Here is an 18,211-nt window from a genome sequence, read left to right on the forward strand (position 1 = left end):
TTATTATGACCCAATACAAGACATTCATATCTACGGTTCCCATTTTTATAGAAAAAGCTCTAATAAATGAGATGGTGAAGTCGATCTTTTAATTAAGGGACCGGTCATTAATTATCTCCTAGGGGGGGGGGGGGGGGGGGGGGGGGGGTCACTGCTTTCCAGGTTGATCAAGCAGTTGTTTGGGCCCTTTAGAGCTAACTTGCTGCTTGCTGTGGGTTCCACATGTTGAAGGCATAGATGTGGTGCATCTGAATGTTATTTCTACTTTTGCATGTAAAATAAAAATTGGATTTGCATATAAATGGAAATAAATATATTCAGCCCAAGAAAATGTCTCCTAGTTTTACATTTGCTAGAGCTAGCCGCTTTACGCTTTGACTAATTATATTTTCAAGTGACTAATGAATTTTGCCAAGAAATGTACAAAATAAGTCACTTTTCATATGTTTTTCTTAGATGTTATAGGACTAAGAAACTAGGAGAAGTGACTATACAATTGGTTTCAAAATCCTGGCTTCACCACAGCAAAAGTAGACTTTCAGTTTTCTCTCAAGTCTTTATGCAATATTTTTTTACATATTATACATCTTCCACCATATAAAACATAATTCATAAAAGATTTAAAAGTCGAACGGGTTTCACAATTGTGTTGTTATTCATTCAAAGGTGACACCATTTGAATTTTTCAAGATGAACTCATGTATATTACAAACTGTGTTGTTTTATGTGTACAAAACATTGTATTGACCGAGATAGGTGGTGATGAATCTGATGACAATGATGATGATGATATTGGTGAAAATGAATCAGATGAGGGTGTTGTTCATTTTACAACCAGAAGTGGAAGGCGGGCCACACGATTTAATTTACATAACTAATGATTATAATATATTATGATATTTGTCACATTGCTATTCATCGTGTTCATTTGATTTGAATATCTAATTTTCCTTTCATTTTTTACATTTTTTAAAACACTTTTGAAGACCGCAGAATATTTTCTTCACATTCAAAATTATATTCAAGAACAAAAAAATCATTTTTTAACATCCTGACATTCTGTATGTATACAATAAAAAGTAATGCTCAGATATCAAAACAAAGTTCAAAGTATTTACTCTTAAAAACTGTAAATGACAAAATTATAATTAAATAACCAACTGAAACTCCAAATAGTTTTGAGTTTGACTAGATGGTGCATATCATTGGATGAAGAATGAGCTAATTATGCCACATTTTGAAATTTGGTTTTATATAAAATATAAAGGAAGTTTTGACATTTTTGAAATACTTTTGGTCCAAGTCTGTATTCATTTAATTGTTTTTGAAAAAAAAACTTTGGTGTTGGAATCTTCACTATAAATGAATATTTTGTTTAACTTAATTTGCACTATATGATATACTGTCTCATGGTTTTGTTTTATTATAGAGCAATTTTATTATATTAAAGGGTATTTTTAATATACAAAATTTGTGATTTAAAATAGCAATCATAATGCTGACTTGAGATTATTATGGAACTATTGTTTTAGAATAATATTTCAATATAAACTTATTGTTGATATTATAGTACATTGTATTTATGGCAAAAATTCTTGACACTGTTTATTCAAACAATGGGTATTTGTCTTGTTAAAGACTGTGAAGTTACATCAGGGTCTCCTTGTATCGGTTGTTATTGTCCTCAATGTATTTCTCTGTGTATGTTTATCAAAATACCTTAATTCCATTCCCTTTGAGCTATTTTACCTGTTAATAGGAATATAAACAATAAAAAATGAAGATTAAATCATTTAAAATTTTTCAATTATAATAAAAAAAGAGGGGGGTCAAAAGTTTTTATGTAGTTGAAAGAAGGGGGGGGGGGGGGTTAAATTTTTTAACACATTTTGAAAAGGGGTCAATTATTTTTTATCATTTCAAATTTACATTTTGCCGGCCTCCCTGGAGATAAATAATGACCTGTCCCTAAGCAGGGGGAATAAAGCGTAGAAAAATGAACAACACCCTCATCTGATTCATTTTCACCAATATCATCATCATCATTGTCATCAGATTCATTATATTGTTGCTGCAAAATTGCAGAGATGGTGATCTAAGATTTAGAAGTAGATCTTTAGAATTTTTGAGAATCCTCATTTGATTGACACCACTGGTTGAATATATCTCATCACAACATTTTTGAATGCCATCTTTTACTGTAGAAAGAATAGTAGTCAGCACTTTAGAAAGATGTTTAGTCGAACATCTTGATGATCCAGCTATGTATCGTTCTTTATACGGAGTTTTGTGAAGTTTTGGTATGCAGTAAAATGTCGGTAGATTTTCTTCGTTTTCTTTGATGTTAATACTAAAAGAAAGATTGGCAAATTTGTGATTTTGTATAATTTCATCCTTTGTAAATGATGTTAAAGAATATGTAGGATTACCATTTGTGCTGTTTATTTCAAGCTCTTTTTGTGAGACATTGCAAATAATGGTTTTTACATACGAAGACAATTTTATTGAAGGCCTTATCAACGACATATTTGTCATGTAATGAGAATAAAGCATCAACAACCTCCGGCTTCTTGAATGGGTTAGAAACCCCTGTGTTCATAGTACATCGTAGTTTCTGAATGCATGATCGAATAGCTTTGATCCATTCAGACAAAGTGTCCAGTTCTGGTTCGTCTGGTTCGCGCTTTACCCATTTTCTAGCTTAGTCATCAACTGCATCCATCAGTTACCTTAAGTTCTTTTTCCAGTTGATGGGCTGAGAAATTCTATATTTTGATTCCTCTCTTAGTTGTTCATTGGTAACGATGCCAAGGTCGCCAGTAATAACATGACCACCTGGTCTAGAATTGTATTTTGACGTCCTTTGTTCTGTTATCAAATTGATACCTTATTTTTGCTTTTGTATGACAATATGAATCGCTGAAATACCTTTCTTTTCTGATTTAATCACAAAAACCTGAACTCTTGCTGATAAAGACATCCCATCTACGTAAATCAAAGTAATTTCTATGATTATTAACAATAAATTATAACCGTTGTGTATCAGACATCAGTGATGATATCGATGCTCCACAGGCTGAATAAACCCTATCAGATAATCTTCTGTTTTGAGTACTTACACTATGGTGTCATTAAATGTAATTGTAAATTCTGGATGTATCATGCTTCACTATTAAAAAAATCACATTTCTGAGGGACACCTTCATAAATTATTAAAGTATATCCTTTTGCATTCTCCATAATATCGTGGAGTACATTATATACACCAATCGGGTTAACGCCCTATTGGGTGTGTCTAATACAAGAATGTATTAAAGTGTATACGATATCGCTTTCTGTCCTGGACTCTTCTGATTGGTAGATAATGTTTGTAATAAATATTTTTTGATAGATGAATCAAAATTAAAATGTTTTACTACAGGGTTGAAAAGTCATGGGGTCAGTTTAGGATTTAAGTGCGAATCTACATTGTTTGTAAATAAGGCCATGTGAATGCCCAAAAATGCCGCATGACCCTATGTTTTTATTGTTGCAAAAGATGGGGCTACATTTGTACTTTAATGAATGATATATGAAAGCTTCTGATTTCTAAAGGTAAATCTGGTATAAATTTAATTCAAGACATAAATTTGCATTAAAGTCAATGGGATATTTTTTTACTGAATTTACCCCTATATATAGGAAAATATGCACTTTGTCACTGTACTTTTTCAAGGCCTCACAATAATAACAAAGCTCATTTCCTGTAAATGTTAATGCAATGGAAGCTTTTAGGAACCAGTTAAAGTTGTTTTTCATACAAAATTCTATGTTTAACTGCGGCTGGCAAGGATGCACTGAGTATACTGTGGGAGGAAGCATGGGTTTAATTGGAAAAATCAGTTTTGTGTCCAAATTGAAAGGAACAATAGAAATAACACTTCAGAGTTATAAAATTTATGAAAGACATAAATATTCTCTCCATTTACATCAAATTTTGCACATATTTCTTCTAATTATGTGTAAAATCATATGCAAAATCAGAATTACCTCCCTTTGACAAAGTGTATTTTTTAGCAGTGTTCCCCATGTAAAGTTGCAGATTAAGTTGTTGCTAAGCACTTTTTCAAGTATTTTAACACTCGAATAATCTGACCGATTGAAGATATTAATTTTTTTTTAAATAATTCATTGCGTTTCTTAAATTAAAAAAAATTCTGGACAGCTTTGCAGAATTAGATACCCTTCATCTATGAAACTTATGTTGAAATGTTTGTTTTTGGATTTCTATGTTAAATGATTGCTTTTTAATATTCTGAAATGTTACTTTAATCTTTCAAATGCAAAATTTGGTCATACCCTGTCTTATTTTTCATATTTGTCACTGTTTCTGTTTTGCCTGTACAGTTTTGGCAAAGAAACAATCCTGATGTTGGGTTAACAGGAATTTCTGCCAAATGTTTGTCATTGACAGATTTTGAACTTTACATGTAATTAAAACACAGATTTAGTAAAATGAAACTTTATTGTTGTTTTTTGAGGTATGAAACTGCTTAAAAAGCCTTTGAAAAGCCTTTTGGGGGTATTTTCAGGGTATATGTTCAAAAACTTCCATATAAGGCAAAATTTAACTAAAAGTACATCAAAACTTAAGTTCTTTGATGTAATACTGGTCAAATAAAACACATAAAACAATTCATATTTAATGAGCATATCATTTTACATCATTCTTTTGAAAGCAGTCAATGTGCAACTTTATATACAAAATATACATTGGCCGCAGTATGGGCTGTAGTATAAATTTTCCTATATGTTTACAAATTCTGCATTTATGAATATTGTATTGAAACTGGATCTTAAAAATTGGATAAATTACATGATCCACACAAAAAAATAGGAAATTAGGCAAAAAAGGTCCCTTATAAATCACAAAATCTCAGAGATGAAAAGAAAGTTTGAATTCAACTTTTGTAATTCTCTTTTGTTTTATTATATTTTTTTTTGTATTAAGATACCAAAAATGATTACGACGTCAGGTTCCTCGGCGGTTATAACATGACCAGCGGGACTAGTCTTAATTTTTGCATGCATTTATTTCTGTGATTGTTAAACAATGGACACAAATACAATATTAAGCATCACGTTTATAGAAAAACATTCAAAAAAATTTTAATGCGTTTTTTTTTTAATGTGAAACCTATTTCGTCGCAATTTTCGCAATAATAAAAACATGGCAACAATTTTGAAAGTTTCGTATAAATGTACGTGGATGAAGGTCAAGAGCTAAACTAGGTTATGAGGATTACAACATTTAACTATTAATCGCGATTATTAGACCAGTAAATGTTTCATAAAGGAATACATAATAAAATCAGAACATGAGACACTTTACCTTGAATTTACGGTAAAACAGTGAACAAATAGACGGGTGACATATGTACAGAAGGCAAGGTAAGGCCTATGAATAATAACCTATTGATAGGAAACTATGATATCAGTCACTTTGTTATCGTTAGCTTTAAGTCATATGAAATTTTATCTGAAAGCAAGACTATAGGAAGACTCGGTGATGTGCTATGCCCAGTACAAAATTGAAATTTTAATGCAGAAACACTATACAGATATGCGAATTTATGTATTTATAATACATTGATAAACTTTCTTCTTTTTAAGTTTTGTTACGGTGGTTACATAATGATCAAAATAATAATATGCATTTGGAAATCAAATTACTAAATGAAATTAAAAAAAGGAAGTCTAAGGCCTTAAGATACTTAAATTATATTGGATAAATTCTCTAATATAACTATGATAATTACATCACAGTCGACATATTGATATTCGTGAGCAAGTAAGACTTACGTTTCTTTTTAATTTCAATCTTCTTAAATGTTGAATTAATTTTTGGTCATACTTGTTTTTTTCAGAAGTGTATCGAAACAGTTAGTTTGATATTCATAGGATCATATATTGGATCGTTATTTCAAAGTATATAAAATCTAAAGTAATTTTCAAAATGAAAGTGTTCTTTACTACATATTTGTTCATCAGACAGATGGCAACGCACAAATAAGATGGTTACAGTTTATTCAATACGAGATTTCTTGATGAGTGGCCTAATTTTGACTTTGTTTTTAATACAACAAGAAGGATATTATCGAGCAGATATATAACGAATGCCATTTTTGCAAGTTTATATGGCGTATTTACGTTAGTTTTATTGCTTAAGCTGTAGATATTTTGCAATATAATAAATGTTTAGTGTGATTTTTATCATTACAGCTCCTAGATACTAGTATCCATTGCTTAAAGATGCTGTCCATATTGACATTGATCCTCATCGTTCCATCTACATACGCTGGTAACTATAATTAAACAGACAAAACCTCTTGTTTGCAAATTATTATTCGCCATTTCTGTTATTGTAAACAATACCGTTTGTATTTGAATTTAGTAAAATACTTGTGCATAATTAAAATAAAATAAAAGGTTTTAACTATGAATTCAAAAATAAAAGTTTTTTTTTTGCAAAACTATCTCAAACATGTTTCTTTCATTTTCATTAATCAATAAAAGAGGACCTCAAAAGTTATGTACACATACTCAGTTTTCTTAATTTTTCAGAACAATGGCCAAAAGGGACCTTTACACTAGTCAAATCGAATGCAGGATGCCCGTCTGGGTGGGCGGAAGGATGGCGATACCAGGATAATGAAGACAAAAAAAATGATAACTTCATTACATATGATCATCATTTTTACGGTATTATATTTAAAATTGAGAATGGAAATGGGGAATGTGTCAAAGAGACAACAAACAGACCAAAGACCAGAAAACAACCAAAAGCCACCAATGGGTCTTCAACACAGCGAGTAAATATGAACCCGGAGGCGGGCATCAGCTGGTCCCTAAGCAACAATGTGTACTAGTTCAGTGAAAATGGACGTCATACCGAACTCCGAAACATATTAATGAACTAGAATTAAAAAACATACAAGGCGAACAAAGGCCAAAGGCTCCTAGACTTTGGACAGGCGTAAAAAATTGACGTCTTATAAGCTAGAGAGGGGAAAGATACAAAACGGACATTCAAACTCCTAAGCCGAAACCAGGTAATTTCAGGTGCTCCGGAAGGGTAAACAGATCTTACTCCACATGTGGCATCCGTAGAATTGCTCGTGTAAGTATATTCATGTTGATAAGTCTAATTCGGTAGGTCACAATCGGGGAAAAGAGAACAGGAGTGTGGTTAAGACAATAGAACGCGATTCTTCGTCATCTGTGACACAGATATTCCATAACGGCCAAAAACTCGTGATTGAGTCCGTCCTATTTACAAAGGGACCTTCATCACTTGGAACTCCTGTTTTTATAACTTCCTTGTGATCAGCAGCCCTCTATCAAGGAAATCATGATAGGAAATAAAAGCCCTGGAATATCGCCCATTATTTTCAAGGAATGGACAGTTATTTGGACTTTCGCTAACTTAAAATACACCTTAAATATTAGAACGAATCTTTAGATTATAACATTTTAAAGAATTTTATTTCATATTGTAATGGTTTTCTTTTCATTATCCCCGTGGTGTAACCAATAATCCACAGGCAAAATTTAAGATCAAGCTGACCATATACTCACTTAACGAAGTATTTATGAACAGTTGAATAATTACTATAAAAAGATCTTGAATAAGTTCATCCAGATTCATGTTTTAAGTCATTGGATACGCACGTCTTTCTTGTGGTGGGATTGAAAGGATATTTACGTGTGTCTTTAAGTGGTATTTCGGGAGAGAGAGAAAACTAATATTTATTCATATATGTTAATGGATTATGTGTATTTTTCGTTTGATAAATCTTGGATGTAGAATCGTCCGAGAAAAATGACATGGTACAAATAGAATAAATTTCCAGGTATGTAACACTCTAGTATAGGTTATTTAACTAATAAGGGTGTGGTCGATTTGGAGTCATATCCGAAACAAAATATGATTCTATATTTCAAACCATTCTATTAGATCAAATAAAATTAAACAAGAAAACACTGTTTCATGTTTCATGCATTATCCAACATTTGTTTTTTCGCTCCCTTTGCTCATAAAAACGAAAAAAAAAAATGTTATGCATGTTTTAGAGTCTTAAATAGCAATACAAGCAAACTGAAAATATTTTTTCATTCTTCCCTATTATCAGAAAAGAAGAAAACAATTTTAGAAAAAAAACCCGCGTGATTAAAAACATTTCTAGATTGCGTTTTGTATGTCTTTAACTTTATTGAGTGGAGAACTACTTTTTGATTTCATTTAAACATTTCAAGATTAACGCCGTCATTTGCACTGTCGATATAACTGTTATATTTGCCACTGGACATATAATAACAGTGAAGGAATTCGATTGTGTTACGCGTTTCTGTTGAAAATTGAATAAACATCCCGCCCAATATTTAACACAATCCTTATTCAAATGTTATCCATACCCCTCAAATTCTATTCATTAGTACAATATTCAAATTATAACAACGAAAAATCAAATAATATCCCGAATACGGCATTTTGACCATTTCAGTTTCTTGAACCATTAATCCTATTTAACCACAATATTATTGTAGAAACTGAGTAATATTTCTTTTTTTAATGTACATATTAAAATGGAACAAACGATTTTTGCTGTACAAATTCAAAATACAACACTTAAAATTTCAAGCAAATGATATCTTAAACATTAAAAGCAAATCTGTAAGTGAAATATATGTTTCTCTAATTTTCCCTTTTGTATAATGTTATTGTGTTCAATATTACAAAAGAATCTAACTGAGTTAACACATTTGATATTTTGTAGATGCACAGAAGAGGAATGGCACTCAATGGAAAATATGCGTTTTTATCCGCTTCAGTTGGATACTATCCGTGACAGAAATTAAGCAAAGATTTGCCTGCATCGGAAAACAAATTGTGGATAATGTTGTGGAAGTTTAGTGAAAACGAAACTATAAATTATATAATGGAATTACGACTCGCAAATAAAAGCTGTTTATTAATAATGAGATATTTGCTGTTCATTGTATTACTACGAGGTCATCCCAATTAAAAAAGCAAATCCATTTAATATCAGCCGTTTTAGTAAGTTTTCATCTTCATTCAATATCGCGTTACGTCCTTTAGAATTATTTCCATGGGTGAACACTTTTTAAGAAAATGCCCATGGAAATACCCAAAGGGCAAAACGTCCGGATGAATGAAGATGGACAATAGAAAATAACTCTCCATTCCTGAAAAATAATGGAGAATTTGAATAAAAGATTTACGTCACAGGTGTATTTTAACCCAAGTTGGACGTGATAGATGCGTTCACCATAGTCAACAAACGGAAAGTGAAGTTAAAGGATAATGCTTACTTCTTTTATTTCTTCATAAGAAGCTAGTATGCAGAATATTTTCAACTTAATTTAAGTTTATTGTTCCAGTTTAAAAGCATGATACTTAATATTATGATTACAAATCACGCAATAAGTAGTACGTTAAATATAACTTGAGAATTACTCGATCACCGAAAGATGTCTGCATGTTTGATTTATATCTAATAAAAAAAAAATTGTTATGACTGACAGGTTCCTTTGGGGTAAATATGGAATTTCATTATTGTACCAAAGACGAAAATACCATACTAGGAAATGAAACTTGGCCAAAGGGAAATTACTGTATTCTAAGACAAGGACTATCCTGTCCATCAGGTATTTATATATTTACCATAAAAATACTCAGTAAAATAGGTACAAATGAACATGTTCTGTATTGGCAATGTGATAATGGCACTTTTTAATTTCGAATTATCAGTTTAAAAATTATAATTGTTCTAAATCAACAATAACAGCTTCTTGAAGGAAAAATAACCCATATATGTTTTCACTACTTATATCTATGTCGTTTATATTTGAATCTCCGAAACGTTCTTTGGATTTGAATTTCAATATTGTGAAAAGTATATTTTGTCACACATGTTCCCCTTTTACCCTGTCATGTAAAATACGACATGCAATCAATGGATTGGCCAAGACATAAAAGTGAAGATCATTAAACGACATGCCTATTCAGGACATAGTATCAATATGATAATATTGTCGAGGTTATCTAAGATAATAATGACCATTGCAGTTGATGGTATTACTTTTAGTAGGTTTCGAGACCGGAAGTATTTACTGGGATGATGAAGATGATGACAACGGAAACACACTAGACGGAGTACTTCCAAGTGGATCCTATGATAGAAACACGTTTATAGACTATTGTTGCAGGTATAAACTTTGAAAATTAAAAAAAGGTATCACTAATTGGGGCTTAAGTTTAACTTTACATGAAAGCGATAAAACGATATAGCAAGGACGGACAATTTATCTGCACACCAGCATAGGACACTCAATAGACGAAAAGCGCTTAGCATTCAAGCCGTGTTTTCATATCGACAGAGTCTATCCATTTCGTAAATAAATCCAACAGAGATGACTTAAGATTGATATCATCAACACATTATATTAGCATCTATACAAAAATTGATAAAACACAAACCAAGAATACTTACGAGAGAGGAAGAGAATTATTTAAATGTTGAACTTTTTCCATTTAGAAATGTTCAAATCTCAAAAATGGTATATAGTCATCATGCATTGTTTCATTATTTACAGATCTGACGGATCAGACAAAATCGGGATTATTCTTCCAACAAGTCAATCGTTTTATCTATTACGCTTCACATCACAATGTCAACAGGTACAGGGTATGTTTGTTAGAGAGGAGTCAGTGGAGACAGATGACGAGGACAAAAATAACGAAAACAAGGTTAGCGGAAGTCATCCTCTGAATGATGGAGGCAAAAACAACAGGCTCTACTACTGTTATTATTATACATAACTTAAACATAAAATATAAAACATAAAACATAAAGCGTTATAGAATTTAGTTTTTGTATACTTTTAATTGCCGTATTCTGCGTATCATTTTGTATTCATTGTATTTAGATTTATAACTCTTGACTGTGTCTTCATGTAATTAAAAAAAAATTTTTTGATATTAACTGCTGGGCTTCTAATATAAAGATTGGCAGGTTTCTGTGGTCTTATCCTGCTTTCGGAATTTTCATCGCCATGACAACTTTGGACGCATATAATATATGAAATGTTATTTTAATTTCTAATAATGTGAAAACAAATAAAATTGCAAAATAATAACCCCAACATTGAAGGTGACACTTTAAAAAAATCAGTCTGCCGCTGAGAATCCTTTAAAATGAACATATTGAATTATTTCCAATTTTCAAACATTGTCATCATGGCGATTCATATATTGGATAAGAAATATATAACAGTATTTGCTACGTTGTTAAACATTAGTAAGAAGGCAACCGATTTGCACAATTTAACTAGAGAAAATAATTTACAATATCACTTTATCTTAATACTTAGAACTTTTCAGAACTTCTCCCTTATTTGTTATAATGTTTATGTCATCTTAAACATCCTTAATGAACATCATCCAAATTATCTGAAACGTATAATATTTGGCTGCTTCGATTTGTCTGAAGTTAACATTTTTTACCTCTCATATGCAAAATATTAAGGAAGTTACTAACAGCATTGCAAAAAATACAATGGTCAGAATAAGCTTCAAAAAGGTATTAGTACGTCGGCTGAAAAAAAAATCAATAATTATGCTCATTTGCACCTTCAAATAAACACATTTAGGGCTGTTTATCCCCCCCACCCCCTCCACATACACACATATTGTGAACATGTTTTACCCCACCTCTTTCTTTACGTGCCTATCTCTAGTCAGGAGCCTGTAATACAGTGGTTGTTGTTTGTTGCTGTAAATCATATTTGTTTTTCTTTACCTAACTAAAGCAGTTAGCTCGTTTGAAATGTCTTACATTTGTCATTTCGATATGGGCTTTGCTCATTGATGAAGTCCTCATTGAGTCATTTTTAGTTGTTAACTTCTACGTTATATGGTCTCTGGTGGAGAGTTGTCTCTTTGGCAATCGTGCTACATCTTCGTATTTTTGTACATATTGAATAATTTTGGATTTAATCAAAATATGTTTTTGTTTAAGTGTGTTGTCACACGGACGAAGCGCTAGATATATAAATATGGTATCACACCTAAGCTAAGAATATTAGCCTTTAAAATTTATAAGGTTTAGTGGAAGATATTAGCAAGCAAAATCGAGAGAATTGTGCAAATCATGATACAAGCATGAAAATTAGCACGAAGCATCATTATTATATACTTTTAAAGAAACAACTGCTGGCCATTAAAAGAAATAATTTGTTCAAGATAGCCACGGGCCTTTTTTAAAATGGCTGTTTTCCAGTTCGAAAATACTAATTTTTATGGAAAAATGTTTTTCTCTGACCTTTTTTTAGTAAAAAATTATCAGGTTTGGTGGCTACATTCCTTAGGTGTGACGTATATACTAGAAATGAATATTTGACATGTTTAGGGTTTGCGCATGCGCGAAAATGTTACAAAATTCACACAAAAACCTTTAAAGTATTCACTATGTACTTTGTGCTTTTGGATTTTAAATGATATTATGAATTGGTTTTATAACATTTTTCAAGGTTATGATACACATGCGTTTAACAATTTCGCGCATGCGCAAACTATTTATAGATATAAAGAACGATTTGCACGCAGTACCAGGGCATACTGGTGAAAATTGCTGCCGTTTATAAACACGGCATAGGGTCCATTGTTAGCTTTCATTTTAAAGTCTCCCAAATACTTTATGGTTTGCCCCTTTGTAAAAGCCATAAAGTCATACCTGAATCGACAGGATGTGCCAACGCGGGATAGCCGAGCCATGGAGGAATGGGCATTAATCCTATGGATGGTGTACAGATCGCACGGGAGTTAAATATCAGTGGATGAACGATTGGGCTTGGTGTAGGTACAACATCAACGAACCCAGTCAAATCCCATGCAATAAAGTGCAGTTTCAGATGGTAAAAGGATAATGCCTCGGCCTGTTAACAGTATTTTTCCATTTTCCAAACATTATTATAGTGTTTTTTTAGAAAAGGTTTAATTTTGTTTTCTGTTTTGCAATTATTATTGTTATTGTTAGAGTTTATATTTGATTTGGTTTAATTTTTCATAATGGCGAAAAGAATTCGTCTGTCATCAGTCTCAACAGATAATTGGGAAACTTACTGGTCAAAGTGTTATTTGTGTCAGGAAGACACAGTTGAAACGTTAAACTCAACTGCGATGGGTATATAATGTTGGCTACAACCATTTCTAAGTTTCACGAAATGAATAGCTTAACTATACCACTGGACGTTAGAAGGTAAAACAACGGTTCCGGAATTAAAAGCACATTTACAATAAATGAGGCAAATTACCATCCAAGTTGCCGAATTAAATTTAACAACACCAAATTGAAACGTGCCTAACATCGATACAAGTCAACGAAATCAACAAAAAGTGAACCTGTTTGTTCACCTAAGTTCTTTCGCCGTTCAGTTGATCATTCAAAAACAAAATTAAAACAAGATATTGTCAAGTGTTTTTGTGTGACAAAGAGGCTCCGCTTTCGTCACTCAGGGAAGCAATGACAATAAAGCTGAATGATAGATTGAGAAGTTGTGCTGAAACTCTCCAGGACAAACAGTTATTTATTAATATTATATTTACTGTTAAGTCTGTTTTTAGTTATATCCATTTTACGTGACTCTGTATTTATGTATCCCCTCATACTTTGAACGACGAAATTTTTTTATGTCTACCTGTGCGAATTTCAAACGCGCAATTTTACGCCAGTACTGAAAACCTTCCATCCTTTATGGGTGTATTTTACATAGATAAATAAAATCGTATAATATAAGCAAAATGAGGATTTTAAATTTGATGTATGCCTTTTTGTGCTTCTTCGTTACATTTGTTTGTGTTAATAGTAATTAACACCGGACACGACTCAAAAAAAATGCTACTTGCAAAGATACCAGATCCTCAAGAGCATATACTTAAGGTCGGGAGGTGTTGTTGGTTTTTGAAAAAGATGTTGGTCCAGCAATAGCATTGACATGTAATTACGACGACACCATACATATCGGAAAAACTGCAGAAATTATTCGGGCACAAATTAAGGAACATAAGGCAAAATTTTCTGGTTCATTTTCGGCCGAAGATATCCAATCATGCGTCCCCCCATTACTGCTTGAACTTATGTGCATGATTGACCATGGCCCAGATATTCAATCTCAATAAGAGAACAGTGTATGCAAGTCTGATCTAGCAATTGCTCAGCTGCTAATGTACAACAAATCATGCAAAAACTCCGAAAGTATCAGAACAACAGCGGCATGTTGTAGATCGTGAATTTTTGTATCTATATCGGCTTTTTAATTTTTGCAAGGACCAGGAAGCGTCAATTGATCGATACCTTATTTCAATATGGTTTATGTATTTCATATCACCGGGTATTAGAAATATCAACTAAACAAGGAGAGGCTGTGGTTGAACGCTTTTTGTCCGAAGGTTTAATATGTCCACCTGTTTAAAAAAAAGGGCTTTTCACTACAGTTGCTGTTGATAATATTGCTCACAACCCTAGTTCAACAACTGCAAAAGCATCATTTCATGGGACGAGAATTTCTATTTTTTCAGCACCCATCGGATGACAATAGTGAGATTGTACCTGGAGTCTTAATACTGGGAAATAGACCAAGTTCAAGGCAAGTAGATACATACGCCAATATAAGAACTGCCTACTAAAATAGATATAAGAAGATGTGGTATGAGTGCAAATGAGACAACTCTCCATCCAAGTCACAATTTATAAAAGTAAACCATTATAGGTCAAAGTGCGGCCTTCAACACGGAGCCTTGGCTCACAACGAACAGCAGGCTATAAAGGGCCCCCAAAATGACTAGTGTAAAACAATTCAAACAGGAAAACCAACGGTCTAATCAATATAAAAAACGAGAAACGAGAAACACTTATGAACCACATCAACAAACGACAACCACTGAACATCAGGTCCTGACTTAGGACAGGTGCAAACAAATGCAGCGGGTTTAAACGTTTTAAAAGGCGCCAACCTTCACCCTACCTGAAACAATAGTGTAACATCACAACATAGAAAGACACACTATAAAATATCAATTGAAATGGCTTAACTCAATCAAAAGACATATTAACCAAAAATAAGTGAACATACACTGAACGAATAAATTTGATCTATGACACAATGTAAATACAAAATTTATAAAACAAGGGGGTTAGATGTAAAACAATATCAAAAAGACAACCATAACCTTGGACAAAATGCCGCTACACAAAATAACGTACACAGGTAAATAAAAATAATTTTGTCGTAAGGTGTACATGGAGTACGGAAATAATTTGTACAAAATAAATAATTTTGTTGTTCCTAGTACGAGAACAAAAGTGAAAATTTATCGTCATACTAAACACTTGGTGGTATATATTAAAAATAGCGAGACTAGATATAACACTGAATAAGTAATGATCAAATGACAAAAATACATTACAAATTGTACCAATAGGTCAAATTAACATGAAAGTACGATTTGAGAGTACTCGCAGTTACAGAAAGCTAGTTTTAAGCCAAAAACAATTAATAATAAAAATCATGCATCAGAGACTAAAATCAACTAAAAGACTTAAAGATTAAACCTACACCTCCAAATAACCCTAATACTATACTCAAACTACCATATCATGATTATCTTGAAGAAAGCCCCAAGTGTGAATATGAATGGCTAAACCTAGTTCATCTAACAGACGAGAATTTGGATTTCGAAAACATATCTTGGACGTCATTCCTCTAAAAATCGAGGCCCTTCTGTTCAAGTAAATGTAACTTCTTTGATGCCACTGTTTGAAGAACACGCCCATTCAGTTGCAATGATCAAGCATTCGATGGATAAGATGAAAGAGGTGGTAAACTTTCTTAATCCTGGATAACTACCAATTATAACTGCAGATCAACCACGTTTGTTTATGCAAAGCAAATTCAGTGGGCGTGGCAAGATTTGTACGGAGAAGATAAATTTATCGTCATGTTTGGTGGATTGCACATTGAAATGGCTTGTTTCAAAATTCTGGGTGACATTTTTGCGTGATAGTGGATGGACAAGTGCCGATATTGCAACACATGGAATGGCAGATTCTTTTCTTGTATGTTCAAATGTACATAGGACTAGACACGCGCATCAGATAACTGCATGAGTTTTGTTTGAATTGTTAATGTCGGCTTATGAAAGCATAAACGCAGAAAATATAGCTAATGACTCTGTGACGTTCGATGATTTGATAGACTGGTGTAAAGAAAGAGAGTCATCTCGACCACAGTTTAATTTCTGGCGTTCAATTATGAATTTAGAACATCGTGTGCTTTCGGTAGTACGATCATTTCGTGAGTCAGATTTCGTACTTTACAAACAGTCCATATCAAACATGATAGTGTATTTTTTTTGGTCTTGATCGTGTAAACTATGCTCGATCGTTACCGATCCATCTCCGAGATATGGCTTCCCTTCACGAACACCACCCACAGGTGGCAATGGAATTTGCAAATGGTAATTCCACTGTACGTTAGACCAGCAAGTTAATTTCTAATATCGCAATTGATCAGGAACATGAACAGAATAATGCAACTGTGAAGGGCGATGGTGGTGCCAAAGGTTTAACCGAAGATCCCTCAGCTTTGAGACGATGGACGTAGTCAGTAAACTGGTAGATGAATTTGAAAGATCGTGTAGTTTGAGTCATTCTTCAACAGATGAACGACACCATGAAGACTCTACGAAAACACAAAAGAATGTCTTCGAAAAGATTCAAAGGCTTTCTAAAGTGATGAACGAGTTTGGAAATCCATTTCTAGAGGAGTCATCAGATTGGTACAAAATTGACTCTAAGGAAATTGTCGATTCGGAAGCAGGTAAGATATGTAAACTCCAAGATATTGGGTCCAAACAATACGAAGATATTTTGAAACAAATGCAGAACGAAGGAGAATCTGCTTTTTATGACCCGTTGAAAAAGAAAATTTTCCCATTATTTAGCCGTAAAACGAAACCGGAAACGTCTTTGTCAAAAACAAAGCTAACGAACCTTAAAAGTGATTGCGATCTCTTTTCTAGACTTTTCATATCACGTCACAGTAGACAGCGTGACTTAGAAGATTTCTTTAGCAATGAAAATCAAACTGCTCCACCGTCTTTGCCTCAGGATGGCACTTTAAACAGTGGTATTAAATCGCAGCTAATGGATATACTTGAATCATTCTGCGATTTGCCATCAACTGATCCACATTCTGACGCATTTATCATTGATGGGGCAGCAATGGTTAATTCCAGGCCACCACGTGGGGCAAATACATTTGATAATTATGCAAATGATGTCATACTGCCTTACATAAAATCTTGCACCGATAAATATTCATGAGTAGACATTGTATTTGACGTTAACTTAAAGAATAATTTAAAGGCTGGGAAGAGAAGAAAGCGAGGTGCTGGTACTAGACGGAAAGTTGTTGGTTCTGGTAGAACGCCAAGGGTTTGGAGTAGTTTTCTCCGTGAAGATGACAACAAAACGGAATTGTTCAAGTTTCTTGCCGACAGAATTGCTTCTTTAGAGACTGATAAAACTATTTACGTTACTCAAGGTAAAAATGTTCTTTGCAATTTCCATACGGATACTTTAGAGATATCCCCTTGTAGCCATGAAGAAGCAGATACATGAATGTTTGTCCATGTTAAGCATGCTGCAGAAAATGGTTGTAAAAAAGTAATTTTAATTAGTACTGACACGGATGTAGTAGTATTAGGAATTGCAGCATTTGCAAGATTAGGTGTGGACAAAATGTGGATAGGTTTTGGAAGGAATAAAGACTTTCGATGGCTTCCAGTACATGACATATCAAATGCGTTAGGTCCTCATGTAGTTGCTCTTCCTTTCTTCCATGCATTCAGTGGATTTGACACTGTGTCGGCTTTTCGTGGGAAAGGGAAGAAGTCAGCTTGGCAGACATGAAAAGTATTTCCAGATGTAACGGACGTTTTTGCCCGCTTGAGTATGAGCCCAAACTCTATTGAAGACACAAATATGGACATCAAAGAATCATTTTTGTTTGCATCATGTATGACAGAACAACAGCAACAATTGCTGTTAACGAGGCACGATTTGAATTGTTTGCCAGGGAGCAGCGGCCT

General features: G+C 33.1%; 1 protein-coding gene and 1 long non-coding RNA gene across 2 annotated transcripts; both read left to right on the top strand.

Annotated features, from left to right (window-relative positions):
- Positions 1–5,985: 5,985 nt before the first annotated feature.
- Positions 5,986–10,909, top strand: LOC127702280 (uncharacterized). The gene is made up of 6 exons (XM_052206412.1): positions 5,986–6,056; positions 6,262–6,340; positions 6,604–6,741; positions 9,586–9,708; positions 10,149–10,269; positions 10,657–10,909. Exons 1-6 carry the CDS (start codon positions 6,054–6,056, stop codon positions 10,880–10,882), a joined length of 690 nt encoding a protein of 229 aa, XP_052062372.1. The 5' UTR covers positions 5,986–6,053; the 3' UTR covers positions 10,883–10,909.
- On the top strand, positions 6,751–8,910 carry LOC127702285 (uncharacterized). Its single transcript, XR_007982354.1, has 2 exons — positions 6,751–7,892; positions 8,817–8,910. It is a non-coding gene; the product is annotated as an uncharacterized LOC127702285 (long non-coding RNA).
- Positions 10,910–18,211: the final 7,302 nt, after the last annotated feature.

This window comes from Mytilus californianus, unplaced genomic scaffold, assembly GCF_021869535.1.
Source record: "Mytilus californianus isolate M0D057914Y unplaced genomic scaffold, xbMytCali1.0.p SCAF_5, whole genome shotgun sequence".
Classification (NCBI taxonomy): Eukaryota; Metazoa; Mollusca; class Bivalvia; order Mytilida; family Mytilidae; genus Mytilus; species Mytilus californianus.